The following is a 19,985-nucleotide window of genomic DNA, read 5'->3' on the forward strand; positions in this document are numbered from 1 at the left end:
AGGGGCCGCGCCGCCCGCCCGCCCCGCCCCGCCCCGCGCCGTCGGCCGGACCCCTCCCCGGGGACCGCAGGGCGGGATCTCGTCCCCGTCTGGCCAGTCCCGACCGGACCGGTCGTTCCTGGGGAGGGCCCTGCGCCCTCCCGGACCCTCCGCCCCAGCGCTCAACTGAAGACCCCTCCTCCCGGTTCGCGGGGCCGCAGGCAGGTTGGTTGGCGCCCGGCTTCCTCCAGCAAGTACCTGCCTTTGGTGGAGCGCCCGCCCTGCAGGGCCGCTGGGGAGCTGCCAGGGAGGTCACTCCAAAGCCATGGCCACATGGCCCAGCAAAGACCAAAGGGTGCCCCACAGTGGCGGCAGGGCCAGCCTCAGGCCCATCTTCCCTGAGGAGTCTGCACCAGGCACCGGGACAGGCCAGTGTCTGTGGCTCTGCTCAGAGTGCCCGGGGATGCTGGGGGTCCGGGAGAGAGTCCCTGCGCCAAGGCCGCACCCACAGCCCCCAGAAGGGCACTGCCGGTGTGGGAGCCCCTACCACCTCCCCATGGTGACCTGAGGTCTTCCACAGATACGGCGGTCAGGAGGATCACGAGGAAATAAGGCTTCTTGGGGACAACTATCTCAGCCCCAGGAGGTGCCACAGGGAGGGCTCCATTCTTCCAGCAGTCCCTGTGGGTAGCAGGACCTCAGGGTCCCACCAGAAGTCAGGCTGCGGTCCACAGGTCCCAGAGCGCCCCCTGTCTCCACCCCCCCCCCGGCAGGCCAGGTGGGCAACTGAGGACAAAGCAAAGGCAGCAGCATCTATTTATTGGACGATCGCAGGTTCTCTCCTAGTGAGACAGAGTGCACGGCTTCATTCCGGTTATCTGCACATTCCAGCAAGTCTGGGGGGCACAGGGGAGGAACCACAATGAGAGCCACAAATGTATGGGGAAAATGTACTATAAACCGTTGTTTACACTTTTGGTTAAAGAAAGAAAACTTCCTAATTGACATCCCACTCATAAGGAGGAGTGGGAAAGAAAAGAATTTGGTGTAATCTGGTGTCTGTGTATCTTCTCATTTTGTATGTACAGTTCATTGGGCACTGCTGCTGTCCGCCAGCAGAACACCTTAAAGTAAAAACAGGTATCAGGGAGGAAAAGTATTAACAAAAGGAAGCTCAGAAAGTCGGCTTCAGGAGGGCGGGCGGCTCAGTAGAAGCAGACCGTGTGCAGGAAGGCTCGGCCGCTCTTCTCCTCGAATTCCTGTAGCAGCTCGTCGATCTCGTTCTCCATGTCCTCTGTGTGCTGAATCTGGGGGGAGGCACAGGCCGCCTGAGCGGGTGCGGAGGTGGGCGATGGCCCCGGGAGTGGGGGGCGGGGGGGGGGTGCCGCGCACCCAGCCGCCCGTGCCCCGACCCGGTGCTGACCTGTGCTCTGGAGACTTGCTGGCACCCACCCCCGCGGGGGCCTGAGGACAGAGGGTTCGGGCAGTCCCCGGCCTCCGCCTGCTGTAGCCCACCCGGGGAAGGGACCGGGCTCTGACCGCAGGAGGCCTGCCCACTGATGTCCCAAGTACACCGACTGGGGACCTTCGCCGCCTCCGCCGTCCCCATTCCGTAAAGGCTCGGTCACTTGCCCAAAGCCAGCCCGTGCTCTGCATCGGTGGCGTCACGTGCACGGCAGGGTGTTGGGACATCTGTGGCGTCCCCCCCACCGCCGGCTGTCACTATGGTCCCTCCCAGTTGTGACAGCCAGAGCTGTTAGCAGAGAAGGCCAGACGTCCCCTGCTGGAGACCCTTCCTGGAAGAAATAGGTGCTGCTGGCGGACAGCCCAAGGGTGGCCCGGGGCCGGCGCGGGCCGCACAGTGGCCGAGGCCGCTCACCGGCCCAAGCCTCGGCCTGTAAGCAGCGCCTCTCCGACATGAAGAGACCCCCTGTACCTCGCCTCTCGTCGGGTGACCCGAAAGGAAAGCGCACGCGCAGCTTCTGGGCCACGCGCTCCCCTTCAGCCCTTTGTCTCGCACGACGGCCATGCTGGGAACAGAGGCCGGCTGTGTGGAACGAGACACCAGGGCCTGGGCCCTCACAGCGAAACAGTCCGGGCCTGCCTGTCTCTGTCTCTTGGTCAAGCCACTTGTTTCCCTCATTTTGGCCACTCCTAGCCAGCAGAGCTAAACCTAAACGCAGAGCTTGCGGGCAGAGGACAGGACGAGGTGCATATCCTCTGCCCGGCTCGGTCCTTTTGTCCCATCTGAGAGGGAAGGTCTTGCTCTGAGCACAGCTGCACAGTGGCTGCAAAAGTCCCTGGGGTTTTCCACTCAAGGGAGGTTTGCCCAGGGCCACTCGGGCAGGCCAAGGACTGACAGGTCCTGAGGGTCAGGAGAGGAGGACCCACCGCGTCCGCAGAGCTCTGACGGCACCTCTGAGGGCCCCAGGCTCCCTTCGACGTCAGCCAGGTTTCGGCAGACGGGTCCTGGTGGGCACGCACGGCCATCTCTGCAGAAGCCGGACGTGGAGCAGGGCACCGCGCCTCCATCAACCCAACGAAAGGCACAGAGGCAAGTTCTTAAGCCAGAGCCGTGTGGTTGATCCACAGATCTGCGGGCGCCTCTGCACCTACTTTAACATTTGAAAATAACCCGAACGTGAATCCGAATCACGTGATAGCCACTTTCCTGGTAAAACCCGTGTGTCAGGAGAAGGTGGCCCTGGTCAAGTCCCTCTGGCAGAGACTGCTCCTTGGGGCCCTGGGTCACACAGACCTGGACTCCTGGACCAGAGCAGGGGACAGGAGGGCACAGGGTACTCACACACTGGCACAGCTCGCAGATGAGGAACGCCCCCAGCGTGGCCTCTTCGTGGTTATCCTGGATGTCCACGTTGATCACGTGCACCGGCTGGCAGGTCTCCTGCTCTCTGGAGTTCAGATCTAACAGGGACGAGACACAGCGGTCAGAGGCTTCAGAACCAGAGTGCGAGGGGGTCGACGCGCTCCCTGCCTCTGGCCTCTGGGTAACGAGCCAGGCCCGAGCACTTGCACGCCAGACGTGGTGTGACTCAAGGAGACCCGGCGACGGTCATCCTCAACGAGCTGGCCACGTGGTCCCACTCGCCGAGCACCAGGCCCCTGGTTCCTCTGCTTCGCACATGCTCGTCACGTGCCCCAAAGACTTAAAACCCGCACGATGCTGTCAGCCAACACACAGGTGGGTCTGCTCTGATGAACGTGGCCACCCGAAGGCCACCACCTCCCACCCCCACCTCCACCCTCGGCCTGCAGGCTGGGGGCCGAGGAGGAGGGAGGGCCCCATCCACCCCACCGCAGCCTTGACCGATCTCCCCTGCCCACAGGAGCCACAGGAACCCCGCGCCACGCCCTGGGCCGGGAAGCGCCGAGCCGTGCGCAGGGCAGCCTGGCCATCTGGGGACCGGCTCTGCTTCACAGCCAGGGGGGCCCCCCGAGGCCGCGACGGGCAGACGGCCAGCAGGTGTGCAGCGCGCGCCCAGACTGCATCCTTACCCTCCACCACCTGGTCGTACACCCTCTCTTCGCAGGTGAGGATCAGATCGAACAGGTCTCTGCAGTTCTGGAACCTTTCTGGCCGGGGCTTGATTCTCTTGTTTCTGTCCAACATATGTAAAATGCCGTTCTGCGTATAGCTAAGCGCCAGAGTCAAGGAACCTTAAAGACTTGTAGTAAAGCTGGGAGCGCCTACAGCCCGGCCCAGCACCTCAGCGTCTGCAACAGCAGAGCTGCTGGACCCCTTCCTGGCAGGTGCAGCAGAGCCACGGAGGGGCCGAGGCCGTTTTAGGGTGGACCAGGCCAGTCCCTGGAGTCCTGCGGAAGACAAGGCGGGCGGGGGACGCGCTTGCCCTACACCCGGCAGCCCTTCAGACCAACCTTTTCTAGAGAGCAGAGACCTAGTGTCTACAACCTGCTTTTTGACTCATCCCCCGGCAACTCTGCCATCACTCACACTGAGCACAAGCCCTTCAGCAAAGACAAAGCCAGTCCCAGGTCTGGCTCAGTTGCAGCAGTTTAAAAAAAAAAAAAAAAAAAAAAGTCTGGAAACCCACCAGAGAAAGGGAAGCATGGAGGAGGCTGGGGGGTGGGGTGGGGGAGGGGGGAAGCAGGGGACCAACTGAAAATAGAAGGTGGCCCAGGCCCCGCAGGAGGGGCAAGCACCTCACATGGGACCCTCCAGACAAGGCCACACCCGACCCAACCCAGTGACCCCAGGGATAGGGTTCACCACCTCAAGAGACAGGGACAAAGTCCCCAAAGATGAGGTCCATGGTTATCACTAAAGGGCATTCCAGACAGCTGGGAATAAGCATCTTTAATTCTGTTTACGAGACAGATTAGCTGCTGCAGGACTTCTGAGTGATACATTTTAGGGCTCCCCCAGATTTTAAGTTAGGGCAATTTAATCTCCTATTACTCAAAATACATTTCCTACCTCTTTGGATAGTGGAAAGTGCTTCTAGAACATCTGTGAGTGGCCCGTGTCGAGTTTTACATTGAAAAGACACCCGTCAGCTGCCAGGCCGCCGAACCCCCGTGTGCGCCCCTGGGCTGGGCCCGCAGCCCCTCCTGCCCCCCCCAGCCAGCTGTGCTGCCACTCGGAGGCCTTTCAGCACCCAGCCCTTCATACGCTCGGCACCGAAGTCCAGCGTAAAGAAACGGCTTCGGGAAGGCCCACCCGCTGGTGCAGGGTGGACAGAGGCGGCTCAGGCGACCGGGGCGGCCCATGGTCTCGCTCCCCCGCACCCCTGCCGGCAGGGTGAAGACCACAGCGCCCGACTGTGTCCTGTGTGTCCTCAGACACACACCTGTCTTGGGCGAGGCCGAGGCTTGAGGCTCCCAGCCCCTGGGGACAGGTGGCCACCAGGCGCTCAGGGAAGGCCCCTCATTGGGGCCTGCGGCGCTAAGGCCTCGTGAAACCGTTCCTCCTTTACTTCAGCCTCAATTACTTATGGAAAAGAGGAACAGATGAAATGATTTCTGTAAGGAGAAAAATGCCTCGTTCAGGGATTAAACCCTAACCTTCATTAGTGTCCAAGGGAAGAGTGACGGTGGCCTTTCTGGACCGTTTCCTGGCAAACACCAGAGATGCAAGGCCGGGTTGGGCACGAGCCTCTGAAGACTGACCACAAACCCACCTGCTTCTCCAAGTCACAGTGGCCCGGGACAGGGACAGGGACAGGATGTGGAGGAGCAGAGAGAGGCCCCGCTGAAAAACTTATCTGGGCACAGCGAGGCCAAAGCAGAGGCCAAAGCAGAGGTCAGCAGAGGGCCCTGCTTCTGGAAGGAGGCAGCACCGTCAGACCCCCCCACGACACACAGTTCTCCTGTGGCTGGCAGCGACGGGGGCCCGGAAGCGGCCACCAGCTTAGTAAGGGGCCGGCCAACTCCCAGAGGCAGGAAGGCATCTCCAGGGATGGGACAGCAGCAGGCCAGAGTCTCGCCCTTAGAAGGGACGAGCTCCCTTGTCCAGCTGGGGAACGGGTTCCGGGGGGGGGGGGGGACATGGGACGTGGCATGCGGGCTGCCACTCTCCCCAGCACCCTGACCCGAAGCGCCCTGGGATAAACGGGGAGGCTCCTAATGAAGCTTCCGCCTCCAAGTGAACCCCGAGATCTTTCCAGAAGGCCAAGTTGCTGGGGATGAAGCCGGTTACGCCCTCTCGCTCTTGTGGCACAATGCGGACCCGCAGCGAGGTTCCCACCTGCCGAGCAGCGTGGTGTGACGCGAGGAGCCACCGCGCACTCCCGGCTGACGGCCTTGTCACCTCACTCCTGGCCTTCAGAAGGCAGTTGTCTTCACCGCTCTCACCTGCAACAGGTGAAGGCAGCAGGTTCCCCGCACCCCCTGCCTTCCCCCGGGGAAGGACCTGGTGTTCTGGTCACGTCACAGGAAGTACAAAAGGAAGGGTTGTCTTCAAACACTCCGGGGTCTCAACTAGCAGACGACACAGACCTCGCCGGCACCAGCGCATGGCACGTGCTCGTTCAAAGCTGTCATGTAAACTTCAGCATGCAGGCCAAACGAGACTCGGGAAGCCCATGGGATACAGGATGGGACACTGTCCCCAGAAAGAGAGCAAGGCAATGAGAGAAGGAGCGGGGAAGCCACGATAACTCGTCTTCTCTGCAAAGTTGAAATGCGCACGGCAAAACACTGCAGAGACCGCACCAAGCCCGGCAGGAGCCCCGGGGGCCTGGGGCCGGCTTTGCCTCAAGGGGCCGCCCTTTGAGGGATCTAGGCTCTCCCTGAGAGCAGAGCCACACAGCTCTCGTTCTGATTCAAAGGAACTTTTCCAATGCTAGGTTTAACCTAAAGAGGTTTAGCCGAACTCTTTTCTCTCTCCAGTGATTTCCCAAAGACGAGGGCTTCCACAGCCATTTTGTGGACGTGTACCCTGGGCCCCCCGAGTTAGACCCTCACAGCCCCAGGGGAAGCACAACTTGCTGTCCCGTGAGGAGGGTGAGGGAGGGGATGGAGGGAGCCAGGGACTGCCACAGAGCAAGGCCTGTGCCCCTTGGAGCACCTGCGGAACCTTGGCTCAAACAGAGAGGTTTCCATGAAGGACGGAGGGAAGGCGGAGGTTTACGCTAAAGACAAGTGACAGGAGGCGAGCCATCTGCAGAGCTCGCACAGGAAAGGCGCCGCAGGAGCACGAGGGCCTGACGCTCGCTCACCAAGGCCACGGACTTCCCAGGGGAGCCTCACGCTCCACACCCTCACCAGGCTGCCACCAGGCACCAGCGTCCCTGCTCCCCAGCCAAACAGAGGCTCTTGCCAAGGACGGGGAAGCACAGCCCAAGCCTCGTTTCCCCACAAATGTCACCAACCAAACGTGATCAAGACAAACCCCGGTGAGAGGCGGGGCATGCTGGCCCCAGAGTGCCCGTGGATCCCAGAGGCTAGCAACCAGGCCAAGTCAGAACCTTCACCTTGGGGTGGGGGGGGGGGGGGGGGGCGGGGCCAGGCAGGGGTGCACTGGGCTCCCCTTCCACCCCCCCGTGGGGGTTAGCACACCCCAGGCAGCTGGATCTGGCCCTGGTTCCACTGCTCAGGCTGTGTTAACAGAGGATGCCCCGCTGAGACGATGGGTGACCAGAGCCCTGTCAACACCTGCTCTGGTCCCCAACACTACCATACTTAGTTCAGGTCTTTCCACTTGCTGGCCTTGGATGTAAACCCAAACCCTCCATAGTTAAGGCTCCCCAAGCGTGGGCCACACCCAGAGAACCTGCTCATCTTTTTAAACCCTGCATCTAGGGTTGATTATATGCAAACATAAGATACGGAGCAAGAATTTTCAAGTGGGGACCCAAGTCCCCTCTGGGGAAAGACCCTCTAAGGGAGCTCAGCTCAGAAATGCCCAAGCACCGCACCCCCCCCCACCCCCCGCCGCGGGGTCTGGGCCACCACAGGTGCTCAGCATGGGGGTGGGTGATGGTGAGGAAAAGGCCCACCGCCTGGCTGAGCCCAGGTCCATGCTCCCAAGCCGGAAGACAGCCAGCCATGCCCCAGGAGAGGACTGGGGCTTCTGAAAACCCCCTGAAAGGCACGGGGACAGAGCACAGTGTTAAAGTCAGCAGGGCCATGCTTCCAGGAAGCCCAGGGTAATATCCCGACCCCAAATCCACCACGAGGGACAACTCCCTGGCCCAGGAAGTTAGAACTCCCAGTCGTCAGCCCTCCTCTCTGCTGCCCTCAAGAACCCCCTGGGCACCCCTCCTGCCCCTGGGGACTTTCCTTCGGAGTGTGTGACCTGTCAGAAGTGGGGAGAGGCGTCCGGGCGCCCCCACCGTGCAGCTGGAGCCTCTCAGGTGCCTGCTCCCCTCAACGCACCTAGGGAACAGGCAGGGAATGAGCCTCCCTACCCATCTCAGAGAGCATTCAAGAGCTCAGTTCAAATTCAGGATTATGTGGTGGCATTTCTGCCTTCAACTTCAAATCAGCACCAACTGAGGCCTGTGGCCAGCGAGGTCTCGCATTTGCTGAATGCACGGGCTGGTACCCTCCCTGCCCCAGGAGCCAGTGACGTGGCTGTCGGCCTCACACACCCAGGGCCAGACGCCGCAGGGTTTCCCTGGATCCTAGATAACGTTAGAACAAAACCTCCAGGGTTTAGTTTAAGGCCTCATTCAAAACACAAAACCAAGAGCCGCTGGCCTGCGGAGGAAGCAGGTCAGGAGCACTTCTGTCTCTGTGGGGAGCCCTCAGGGTAACTTAATGTTCAATGACCACGTCCACAAACAGAATACTGAGCACCGGGTCCTGCAGACACACAGGTGGCAACGGGGGGCTGTACACACAGCACCCCCCAGAGAACACAGCTCCCAAGAACCCACCAGGAGAGGTCACTGGCACTGTTCTTAGGAACAAGTGTTACTTACGTGAAAGATAAAGAAAACGAGAACAGGCCTCTGGGGTAGCACGTTCTGAGTGCGGGGACCAGAGGCCTCCCGGGAGGCCCAACCTGCAACCCCACAGTGCAAATGCGCTAAGTGGGGACACGGGACAGCAGGGCACACGGCAGGTGCACCAAAGCGGAGGCGCCCACAAGGCCCAGAATCCCACAGCCGCGGCAGGGTCACCCTTGCTGGGCTCAACCAGCAGAGTGCGTGGAGAGACCTGCGTCAGTAGTCACACTGAGTGTGCCAGCCGTGGAGACATTTACACCCGGCTCCCGGGGCACACGAGTCAGAGCGTCCCTGAGTACAACTGGCACCTGCCAGGCGAGCTCACCCGGCACACACGGGCCGCCGCAGCCCAGGGGCACCAATGGCCTCCCCACAACTCACTGGGGAAGTTTCCAGTTCGGGGCGCGGGGGGGGGGGGGTGATGCGGCTCACATCCTGTTGGTTTACTCAGCGCAGAAGGATGCCGTCGGAACTACCCTGGCGCTCGGCTTCTGGAGCGGCTGCCGCCCCACACCTGGCCTCGGCGGCCCTGCACAAAGAGGCAGCAGACACTACGGAGGGAAGGGTTACATCCTCTCGTTTCTTCAAAGGAAACACCCCCTTTAAAGGGGGCTTACAAAATGCAGCACTGGCATGACAATTCTTCCAACCTGCGGGCCACGCCACCTGCTCAGAAACCTGGAGGTGGGGGCAGTGAGGTCACTGACCCCCCCCCCCCCCCAGGCTGCTCCCGGCTTTGGCGAATGCGTGGGCCTCACCCCTGGCCACCTAGAGTCGGCTTCAAGTTAACAGACGACAAAGGTCCACCATAACACGCTGTCCAGCATGATTAAACTTTAGCGCTTCGTAGGAGGCTTTTACGTAATAAACAGATGAAGGGGGCGCCTAGGTCAGTCAGCTGAGCGTCCAACTCTTGGTTTCAGCTCAGGTCATGATCTCACAGTTCGTCAGATCAAGCCCTACGTCAGGCTCTGCACTGACAGCACGGAGCCTGCTTGGGATTCCCTCTCTGCCCCTCCCTGCTTGCCTTCTCTCTCTCTCTCTCTCTCTCTCTCTCTCTCTCTCTCTCTCTCTCAATAAATACACAGGAAAGGGGAGGGGAGGGGAGGGGAGAAGAGACCACTTGTCCAAACAGGTTAAACCACCACATCCACTTAAATTTGAGGAAGTTCAGAAAACAAATATAAATAACTTGGCCAGATAAATAAAATTACAGTGGGAAAAATATCTTCAGTCTTTGCGAGTGTGTGTGTTTTAACGGTTGGCTCCAAGCCCTACGAGGGGCTGGACCCTGCGACCCGAGATGGAGTCACATGCTCCACCGACCAAGCCGGCCAGGCACAGACACACACCTACCCCCAGCTGCTTAATTTTATACAAATTTCAACCTCAACGCAAAAAGCTGAGCCCTAGGATGGAGCATTTTAGTGAATATTAACTTACTTTCTGACCCTTTTTTAAGAAAAAGTTTTAAAATTATGAGTTAGACTATCATCACGTCTAGTTTACATAAATGGTTCCAAACTGGACTAAATCCCAGGTGGGCCGTGGAGACAGGAGGGCTGAGCCCAGCAGCACGAACAGCAGACACCCTGCTCTCTGGGCCGCCTGCGTTGACCACCTACATCCGTGACACGCGGGGCTTTGCCATCAGAAGGCAGCGTCCCACAGGCTGAGCAAGGGCTGTTACTCTCGACGGCCGACACCTCTGTGAATGAGTACAAGAAGTCAAACGATCCCTCTTCCTCACTGAAACTCTAGTTATTTAGTGAGCTAAGAAAAAAATAGTTGAGGGTGGCTGGGTGGCTCAGTCGGTTGAGCGTCCGACTTGGGCTCAGATAACGAGCTCACGGTTTGGGAGTTCAGGCCCCGCGTCGGGCTTGCTGCAGGCAGTGCAGAGCCCGGATTCGCTCTCTCCCTCTCTCAAAAACCAACATAAAAACAAAACAAAAACGAAAAACCTTAAAAAAACCCCTTGTTTTATCACAAAATTTAAGAATCTCAGAAGAAAAAAGCCCAAAGCAGGAACAGGACACGATGAGCAGACAAAGCCCACGGTGGTCACCAAGCTGAAACCACCCCCACCCCCGTTGAGCACTCAGCTTCTACAGTGTCGAAACGTCTGCCGAGGGAGGAGGCCAGCGTTCACTGCACAGCTGCGCACCTGCCCCCAGCAGGGCTCCTCATGGGGATCGAGAGCAGCCGGGTCCACAGGCCTCGAAGAAAACAGCCGTGGCCACGGGAGAGCCGACGGCGAGGTTCACCGCCAGCAGAGAAGCAAGCTGTGCAGAGGCCTCTGGAGAGAAAGGCCTCACTGAGCGTCCCCCGCCAACCGGGACGCGCCCAGAACTGCACGCAACAAGGCCCGGTGGGGATGCTTTTCCCAGACTTGGAAATCTTACTCTGGAGGGTAATGGTGATGCCCAGCATGCTCGGAGCGAGGCCGGGACAGGGACGCATCGGGGAAAGGCGGACAGGATTCCAAAGCTTCCGGGTGACCTGCAATCCAGGGGGCCATCCTGGCAGAACACGCCGCTCAGACCTGCTCAGAGGCCGGGGCAGGGAGCAGGCCCTCCTCGAGGGTGCTGATGGCAGCTGCTGCCTGCCTTTCAGGATGTGTCCTCAGAGCCACCCTGATGAAGTCCCTTGTTTTAGAGGCCACACGCCCACTGGGAGCCCCTCTTGGACAGAGGGCCCGGGCATCTGCCGACGACAGCTTGGGCAGCTGGAAGACCCAGTGGGGCCTCAGGCCCTGCGTGTGCATGAGCTCCCCTGCCGCACAGCTCCAGCTAGTGGTCAGTACCAAGGTGGGTGCCGCTGGACCAGTGTCTGCACTCGGGGCTCCCTCAGGGGGCACTCCACCCCCAAGGCTGGTGGGAAAGCCAGACTGATGCCGCAGGGACCCCCGGGACCCCAGACCCCCGTCTGCTGCTCAGCCTAGCTGTTTCCCTGGAGCCCTCCCTGACCCCGCACTTCCTCCTGGTCAAGGCCCGGGCAGGCTCCCCAGCCCGGGGAAGAGGCCCATTCCCATGTGCCCACCCGGCCCCCGCCCCCTCATCCGAGCTCGTGGTGGCTCACCTGGATTCCCACTGTCCAGCACTGGCTACGTGCCACGGGCCACACCATCTCGGAGTTTCGATTCAGGGGAGAAAGGCCAAAGGGAACCACACGGAGGAATCACGGAGCACGCCAAGTGCTACCAAGCTGAGGACTAAGAGGAAAGGCCCCAGGAGAGGAGCACACGTGGGAACCCAGACCACCCCTCACCCACACGGATACAGGAGACACCCTGAGCCCACGTTCTCAGGGCAAAGCACTGAAGCAGCGCGGAAGCAAGGCGTTTCTTGTGGCTGCTCCTCAGGCAGCAGGTTATCAGGCTGGAGTGGGACACGGCGGCCTCCCTGGGCCCCCGGGGTCTGGTCCCCACGGGCCTCACAGCGACCTACCGCACCTGGCGGTCCTGTCCCCCTTCCTCCCCATCCTGTGAGGGAGAAAAGCCAGCCGGAGAGGGTGCGCCCAGTGCTTTGGGGGAAAGGGCAGGTTTGGGGCGTCTTCAAAAGCATTCAAACAGCCTGTCAGCCGTCAGAGGGAGGACTGAGAACGGTGGGCAGGGGAGCCTCTGCCAGAGCCCTCTCCACACTTCGGGGAGAGGGAGAAAGGTAAGCTTTAAGCACGGGGTCTTCGGGAAGGGCCGTAGGGAGCACTGGGACCCTGGGACCATACTCAGAACCACCACATCAAAAGCTTTTGAGTCGGGACTTCTTTCATATGAAGAAATTCAACTCGGAAATCAGAGCGGTTTTTCCAGAGCATACAGGCTGCACAAATGAGAACCTGGGAACCCCCGGAGGAAATGTCAGTCAGCTCCCGAGCCACCAGCATCCAACCTAACTGCTGCCCCAACACGAGGCTCGGCGGCCAGTTCAGGCCAGTCTACAATGTCCTCTGACCACCCTTGAGTTTATATGCCCGGCATCAGCAAATCACCTCCCGCAGGCTGGGGAAACCAGGCCTGCCCCCAGCCCTGGGTGAGCTCTGGAAGCAGCGGGCGAGGTCAGTGTTGGCTCTGTCATGCCCAGACACGCAAGCGACCCCTGGCAGCTACCCCAGCCGAGGTGGCACACACTCTCCGACACGGTGGTGGCTGTTCCGGCTCCTCATCTGCACACTTCAAGCACAAGTGCTTTTCTAAGACCTGAAAGCTTAGATACCAGCAACGCTAGATCAGAGTTTCTCTAGAAATCAGTGTTTGGCTTAAGAAGTAGACATTTGTTAAACAAACACTGTTTTCAAAAACTACTTAGAAACTACTTTAAAGAGCTGCCAACCAGCATGAAATGAGACAAGGTGCAACGCAGCAGAAGCGAAGAGAGCCTCGGCGCACCTCGAGCGCAGTGAGCCAGGGGGCAGCCAGGGACCACCAGCCAGGTGAGCGCGCTCATCCGACAGTGGAGCCGGGCCCGGGGCAGGCACGAGAGAGCTCTGGCTGGAGCTGCGGGAACCATTCCCGCTACGGGACCGGCAGGCGGGCATCCCCCTCCTCCCCACCGGGCTCAGCTGAGCTGGACACAAGAGCCTGAGGAGACCCAGACCACAAGCTTCTGGAAAAGGGTAGAGGCCCTGTCACACAGCAACAGGGCCTCAGGGAGGACAGACCCCCTCTTGAGCTCCCGTGTCCACCGACCTCGGACCCAAGACAGAGGTCGGGAGGCTGTGGGGATTTACGATCTTAGAGATCATTTTTATTTTCACCTTTTACCCCAAGGCAAGTACACAGTAAAGAACGGGCTGTACAGTGGCCTCTGGAACCACATGGGCGGGGGGGGGGGGGGGCAGTGAGGGGTGCTCCCTGCAGGCAAATATTCAAGTATAACTCGGGACCCTCCAAGAACTTAACTACTAACAGTCCGCTTCTGACCAGAAGCCTCACTGGGAACACAGTCAATTAACACATATTTTGTATGTATCATATACTGTATTCTTAGAACAAAGGAGCTAGAGAAAAATTTAAGAAAATCACAAGGCAGAGAAAATACACTTACAGCACCGTACTGTATTTATCGAGAAAAATCTGCACACCAGTGGACCTGGGCAATTTCAACTCATGCTGTTTGGGGTCAACTGTACACATGAATTAACCCAAGGCCTAAAAGACCATGCAAATGAGGATGAAAAGGAACAAATGGTTAAAAAAAAGCTAACCCCAGAAGGTAATTACAAAACATGGAGAAAAATGAGAATATGGCGGATCCAGGATCCAGGAAGTGATAGTTCCATTTGCATTTCAAATCCATGTTTAGGGGGCAACTGGTCTCCAGTTAAAAATGTCATTGACTATATTTAGAGCCACACACTGACTTGCTTTTAAAGACAAGTGGTTTTAAGTGATTTTGTAGTTCACAAAGCATGTAGCTACTCAAAGGTTTCAAACAGGCACTAATTTGAACGCACAAAACTCTCAGGCCCGAGGAGGACACTGCAGCCCTCCCCTCCACCGGGTCCAGTGATCCGCTATTGTCGCAGAACTTACTTCCGGTTCAGGAAAGGTGCTCCAGGCAGGCCCAGGGCTCTTCACCCCCCCCCCCCCCCCCAGGAAATGCCTTGGAGGCAAGTGCGAGCCAAGCCTCCAAACCTGCCCCACTCCAGCCCTGGAGCCGTGCTCAAGCTCACAGGGCGAAACCCTAACTTTAAAGCTGCTCCATATTCAAAATAACTCCAGGGCAAAGGAAGACAAAACTTAAGGTTAAAAGAGGGAAAAAAAAAAATCATGTCTAAAAATGGACAGTTGGATACGGATACAGGCCCCATGAGCCTCGAGGACATGCTGAGGGGCGGAGCCCGTTACAAAAGGGCACAAGGCCCAGGACTCCACTTGGATGAAGCGTCTGGACAGAAGGTAGCCGGTGGGTGCCAGGGGCGGGGGACGTTGGGGGGGGGGGGTAGGTGAAAACAGTCCACGATTACCGCGGTGATGGTTGCACGGCCCCATGAAGTACACGAAGGCCCACAAGACCGTGAGCTTCGTGTGCTGCATGGATTCTCTGACCACAAAACTCTTCTGTAAACTTGACTCCCAGTACTATTGGTAGACAATTCTCACAGGAAACTGGTGACCAGACCAGTCCAGCTTTATGGACTAGTTTAGGGTTAGCTGAACAAGGTCTGTATCCCACCTCACGCCCCTGCCCTGCTGCACCTCCCACGGCAGGTCCTACAGGGACAGCAGACCAGGGCTTGGCCGCTCAAGCATCACCGGGAGCCACAGGCAAGAGGCCCCCAACCCCTCGAGGCCCACCCCGCTCAGAGAAAACCACCTACCTATAAAGTGCTTTCACACTAGCAGGCCTGCCGGCCAAAACTTAGCAAGAGCCCCGCGCTCAGCACCGCGTCCTGACTCTGCCTCAGGAGCGCTGTGCACGCACACCCATAGGGCGCCCGACCCATGCCACTGGGCCACTCGGCCTCACCTCCCAGCTCTGCTCACCATGTGCCATTTTCCTCCTGTCCAGTCATTCTCTCCCTTGAAAATTCGAGCATGTACTGAATGTGGTGTTTTATCTGTGGGTTACATCCTAAAATACCTTCCAGCTCTCCACCGCAGGTTCTAACCGTCACTTCCGTAAGAGCTACAGATCTGGCTTTTTAGCTCTTATCTGCGCACAAAAGCCAATGGGGGAAGCAACCAAAGGGGCAGGCCGCCTGCAGCTGGATGTGCCCCGTTACCGGCCAAGTATCCCCTCCCGTGTTATCAGGGCACCTCCCAAGCCCGGTGTCTGACCCCAACACACAGCTGATCCTCCGCCATCGCCTCCTTCCCTGTTCCCTTCATGCACGAAGATTGATGCCCCTGTCCTGAGTCTTGCCAGTGTCCACGGGGCACCCCTGGAACACGTGTCCCTCCTTTACTGGCCAAGGGCTGTACTTGGGCGAGCTAACCAAGTACAACCCCCCTTCCTAAAGGACAGAGATCCCACCCAAGAGAAGTGACTAATAAATCGACAAAGGTGTCCCTCCCAGAGCCTCACGAGGGGCAATCAAAAGGGGAGGTCTGTGAAGATGACCTTCCCACGCAGGGTCTCAGGTGGCAAATAGTGCAGTGACAGTTGGAACAGCCGTGTCCCTCCCAGCCACACCCTCCCCACAATGCAGCAAAGGCACACACGTGTGGCTGTCTCCTGGACTGGATGCTTTGTGGAGAGACTGTGCCTCTGTACAAAGTCAGCCTACAAAGGAGATTCTGAATTCTGAGCAGCTGGTCTCTGCTCTTTCGTTCAGAACTGCCAGGACATCACATCAACCCTCCTACTCCAAACCCTCTCATTCTGGTCTTTTTAAAACGTGGTTACATGCTGCCTGTTCCTAGAAACGGGGATCATGGTCAACTCCATGGTCAGAAGGCCTAATTTGTAATGATTAAGGGACTACGAACAAATAAATATTCTCGGATTTCATTTCCCTCGTGAACAGAAGAGTTTTAAAGATGAATGGTACCAGCTGAAGAGTAATCTTCAAAAACAGAGTCTCAAGATAAGCCTAACGACACATGCAGAGTTTATAGCAAGCTACAAAAAGGTTTTTGACTTAAGGTCAAAGGTTTTTCCAGGGTAAAGGGGCTGTGGTCAACACTTCTCTGCAAGACTTAAGACCAGCTCTCAACGCAAGGGAGAAGTTCAGGGAGAAAGCCTTTCTGAGATGCTGCTCTCGGTGAGCCAGAGCCCAGCCTTCTTTCTTGGCCCAAGGACACAAGCAGAGCACGTCACTGCAATGCAGGGACCGGGGCACAGATCACTGGAAATCCTCGGGGTCTCTTCCCAGAGCAGGCTCTGGGCTTCTGAGAAAGGGGGCACGCAGGACTTCCCAGGAAGACGCCGGGTCCACTGCACCACGTGTCCTGGACTCCTGGGAGCGGTGCGTCACAGGTGACCCACCATCCACAGCGACTCACAGACAGCCCCACGTGCCAGGCTATGGCACTGTGGCCTCAGTGCCCTCTGAGAACGTTCTCATCGTAGGTGAGGAAGGAGAGCACAGGGGGCAGACGGAATAACCGTCAGGGTCCAGTTTTACACTTTGCTAGAATGACACGTGGAGCCACACTCCAGCTAACTAATTAATCTACAGATTTACAAAAAAAAAAACATTTATAGTTTATTAAAAATGGTAAGAGCACCAACACGAAGACAAAGTTCTCCGTCTGGTGTTTATATTCCTTGCACTTGGGACATGTCTGGGCTCCATCCTGAAAACTATAAATCACTCACCGTAACAAGGCAGGCCCTGAAGTTTTAAAGCAGCACAGGGTGATCATGAAGCGCCCTGGACAAAAGCCAGGCAACAATGATCTTAACCACTGCACAGCCGGAGGTCACGTTCATAAAACCTATTTAAAAAATACCTTTTCTTTCACATGAGTCTTAAGTAGCAGATCCTGTCTGTTTTGCCTCTTCTTGGAATGAAATAAAGTTCTCTCAGATTATTTGCTTCTGACATGCTTCCCTCGGTAGCAAACCTGGCCCTCCTACTAATCTGACCCTGTGGCAACGTGGCAGAGATGTGTGAAGCGGCCTGTCTACATACGCATCAGCGCACACCGCGCTCACACGTGCGCGCACACACGCACACCCACGCACACGCCTACCTACCTGCAGAGGACAGCGGTGGGCAGCCCTGCAGTGAGAAAAGCAACTTAATTCTGTGGTTTCCGCTTTCCTCATCTAAGCTGTTCTGCTTAATGTTAAATCGGAACTTTCCTCGACTCTGTCAAGGTGCGCTCCACGCTTCCATCTGCACACCCTACGTGTCCGCTTCTGCACCGCGTGTGGGGTGACTCCACACACCTCACGGAGGCGGCCACTACGTGCCCACCTCACGGACGCCCCTAAACCGGAGGTCAGAGTGACGTACACGTCACAGATTACACCTGCCAGGGACCAGCACATGGGGTTTGTAAAGGGGCAGCCCACTGGGATACAGTTCTTTGTCCTTCCTAAGGAGATCATTGTACATCTGGTCGTATGTAGTTTTGAAATCATAAACATTTGGCTTGTCCGGTGCTGGTCCTGGGAGCTTCACGTGGGTTCCTGTTCCAAAGGACCGGACACTGAATCCCCGTTTGCTGAAAGACACAGAAAGAGAGAAAGAAATCACAGTTGGATTAAGACACAAACCTCTCAAACTAAGGGATATGACATGGGAAACAGAGTGACTGCTGATGCTACAGAACACACTTTTACATCTGTAACTTTTGGCATCGCATGCACAAACCGTCAGCAATCCTGCAGCATACTGCGCGAATCTGGATGAAGCCCACCCGGACGGAAGACAGAGGGTCTCAACCCAGTTACAAGGTGGCGTCTGAGCACCACAGCTGTATACCACGTCCCTCTAGAAACTTTCTGACCCTCAGGGGCCTGCCAGACATGCAGGGTTAGAGAAGATTTCTTCTGGAACATTCCTGATGCCTGACCACTACCCTGACCTCTGTAGACGGTTCAGGTTCACAGGACCTCTATCTCCTGACTCCTGAGAGGCTCCCATGGACTTAACAGCACACTCTACCACGGGGAGTGCCACGCGTCCCATCCCCAGCATCTTGTGGTGTGGGGCTTGCGGGGAAACCAGAACCGAGAGCCCAGGGGCGGCCGGCAGCACCGTGTCTGCTGTGAGGGCCGAGAACAGATAGTCCCCAAGTGCTGGAGACTCTTGTAACCTGGATCAAAGATAAGGAAAGGGACGAGCGTGTCTCCTAACCAACCGGGGGGGGGATGTACACGAAGCGCAGCCCCTGTGACAACCCACACGGGGACAGAGGTCCTCTCACAATAACCACCAGAGGTATGAGGGCCCACGACACACTGTCACCACTGATAACCACTCTCGGGTCTGTGGCGGTCATGTGCAAAAGTCAGTCGGCATAGAACTTGAAAGCTTCCAAACTCACGGTGAGTAAAAGTAAAAAGTTTAAGTGTTAAAAGCGTCTCAATAAATGGGACTTCTCATCATAGCTGTTTATCTGTAAACCATAACCTTCTGCATCTGAAGGGACTTCCCCAGCTGCAGGCCTCGGGAGAGCACGTGTGTTTCCCACATCCTTCGCGCAAGCCCCGCCTGGCAAGAAGGGTCTCAGGCTTTTCTAGAAGTTGGGCTATTCGACTACGTCTGGAGATATTTTTGTTTGCTGCCGGTATCTAGGTAGCAGGGAGGCCGCTAAGCCTCCGACAGGGAACAGGACAGTCCTCCAGGCCAGAATGTCAACAGGGCTGCGGCTGAGCATGCCCTGACGTAGAGGAGGAGACAGATAACCCAGAGGAGCAGGGCACAGGCATGAAAGTTACAGGAAGGAAACGGCTTCATCTCACTCGTCACAAGAGAAACGCATCAGACGAAGGACGGGGAGTCTGCTCAGGGGTTAGCGCCCTCCCACTGCCACGTCAGCGCCACGCCGTGAGGACGTGGTCCCTCTTGCTTGCCGCCGTGTCCCTGGCACCTACAGTACCCGACGGATGGCGAATGAACAGCAGTTTTACAAGGGAGAAAAACCTGAGACGGCGCCACTGCAAGAACTTGTGAGCCTCCGGACAGGGCACCGACATCCGTCAAGCACAAACCACCCACCCTCTCCAACGTACACACTTCCCTCTGGAAGTCCGTCCTGCGGGCTACGTGCACACATCTGCTAACGGCCCGCAGGACACTCCCCGCAACCCTGACGAGAACCAGCCCGTGTCCCTCCACGCAGCGGGACACAACTGCCGCTGTGAAAAGGGTGAAGGGTGCCACCCACACAAAATATGGTGCAACTGTTCACAGAAAAATCAAAGAGTGGAAAGATGCCCAACTGTGGTGGCACAGGGGCCTGGGAGGGGCTGTGTCCCCAAGGGAAGAGAAGCCTCAACAGCCGGTACCTACTCGGGGCATCGAGTTGGAACAGGGGTGGCCTGGGTGGCTCTGTCGGTTAAGTGTCTGACTTCAGCTCAGGTCACGATCTCAAGGTCATGACTTCAAGCCCCGCATCAGGCTCTGTGCTGACAGCCTGGAGCCTGCTTCACATTCTGTGTCTCCCTCTCTCTCTGCCCCTGCCCCACTCACACTCTGTCTCTCACCTCACCCGAGTCCTGGGAGTCTGGCAAGGGTGGAGTCACCTGCCTGCGTCCCTAGAAGTCCAGTCCGAGCTGTGCAAGCAGGCCCCCAGGACATCACCCACGACAGAGAACACGATGATCAGCAAACCAAGACCCACACGTACCTGAACCGTTAAAACCCTAAAGACAACCAACATTTCCGACACTTAACCACAACACACCCTGTGCTGTGACCAGAGAGTGACCGGCACGGACACACAGACACCTCTACTCGTGTGCCCTGAGGAGGTACACACAGACCGTTTTCACCCCAAATCCAAACCCGATTCCTCGCTAGTTCAGATCACGTACGATCAAGTACTTCCTGCCAGATCACCGACACGCCCACGATGAAGGTCACCTCAACAGCCAACAGAGACAAGCTGCTACCCAGGCGCCAGCCACCTGCTGATCTCCGAGCAAGGAAGGTCCGTGGGCACCTGCTTCCGTGCGG

At 57.7% G+C, this 19,985-nt stretch overlaps 1 protein-coding gene across 1 annotated transcript; it reads right to left on the bottom strand.

The window, feature by feature from the left end:
* Positions 1–779: 779 nt before the first annotated feature.
* On the bottom strand, positions 780–19,003 carry SSU72 (SSU72 homolog, RNA polymerase II CTD phosphatase). Its single transcript, XM_040471504.1, has 5 exons — positions 18,902–19,003; positions 17,383–17,795; positions 3,496–3,635; positions 2,786–2,904; positions 780–1,286 (listed from the first exon to the last, which is right to left on the bottom strand). The coding sequence occupies exons 1-5, from the start codon at positions 19,001–19,003 to the stop codon at positions 1,185–1,187; spliced, it is 876 nt and encodes a 291-aa protein (XP_040327438.1). The 3' UTR covers positions 780–1,184.
* Between the last annotated feature and the right edge of the window lie 982 nt (positions 19,004–19,985).

This window comes from Herpailurus yagouaroundi, unplaced genomic scaffold, assembly GCF_014898765.1.
Source record: "Herpailurus yagouaroundi ecotype Mexico unplaced genomic scaffold, PumYag 77, whole genome shotgun sequence".
NCBI lineage: Eukaryota > Metazoa > Chordata > Mammalia > Carnivora > Felidae > Herpailurus > Herpailurus yagouaroundi.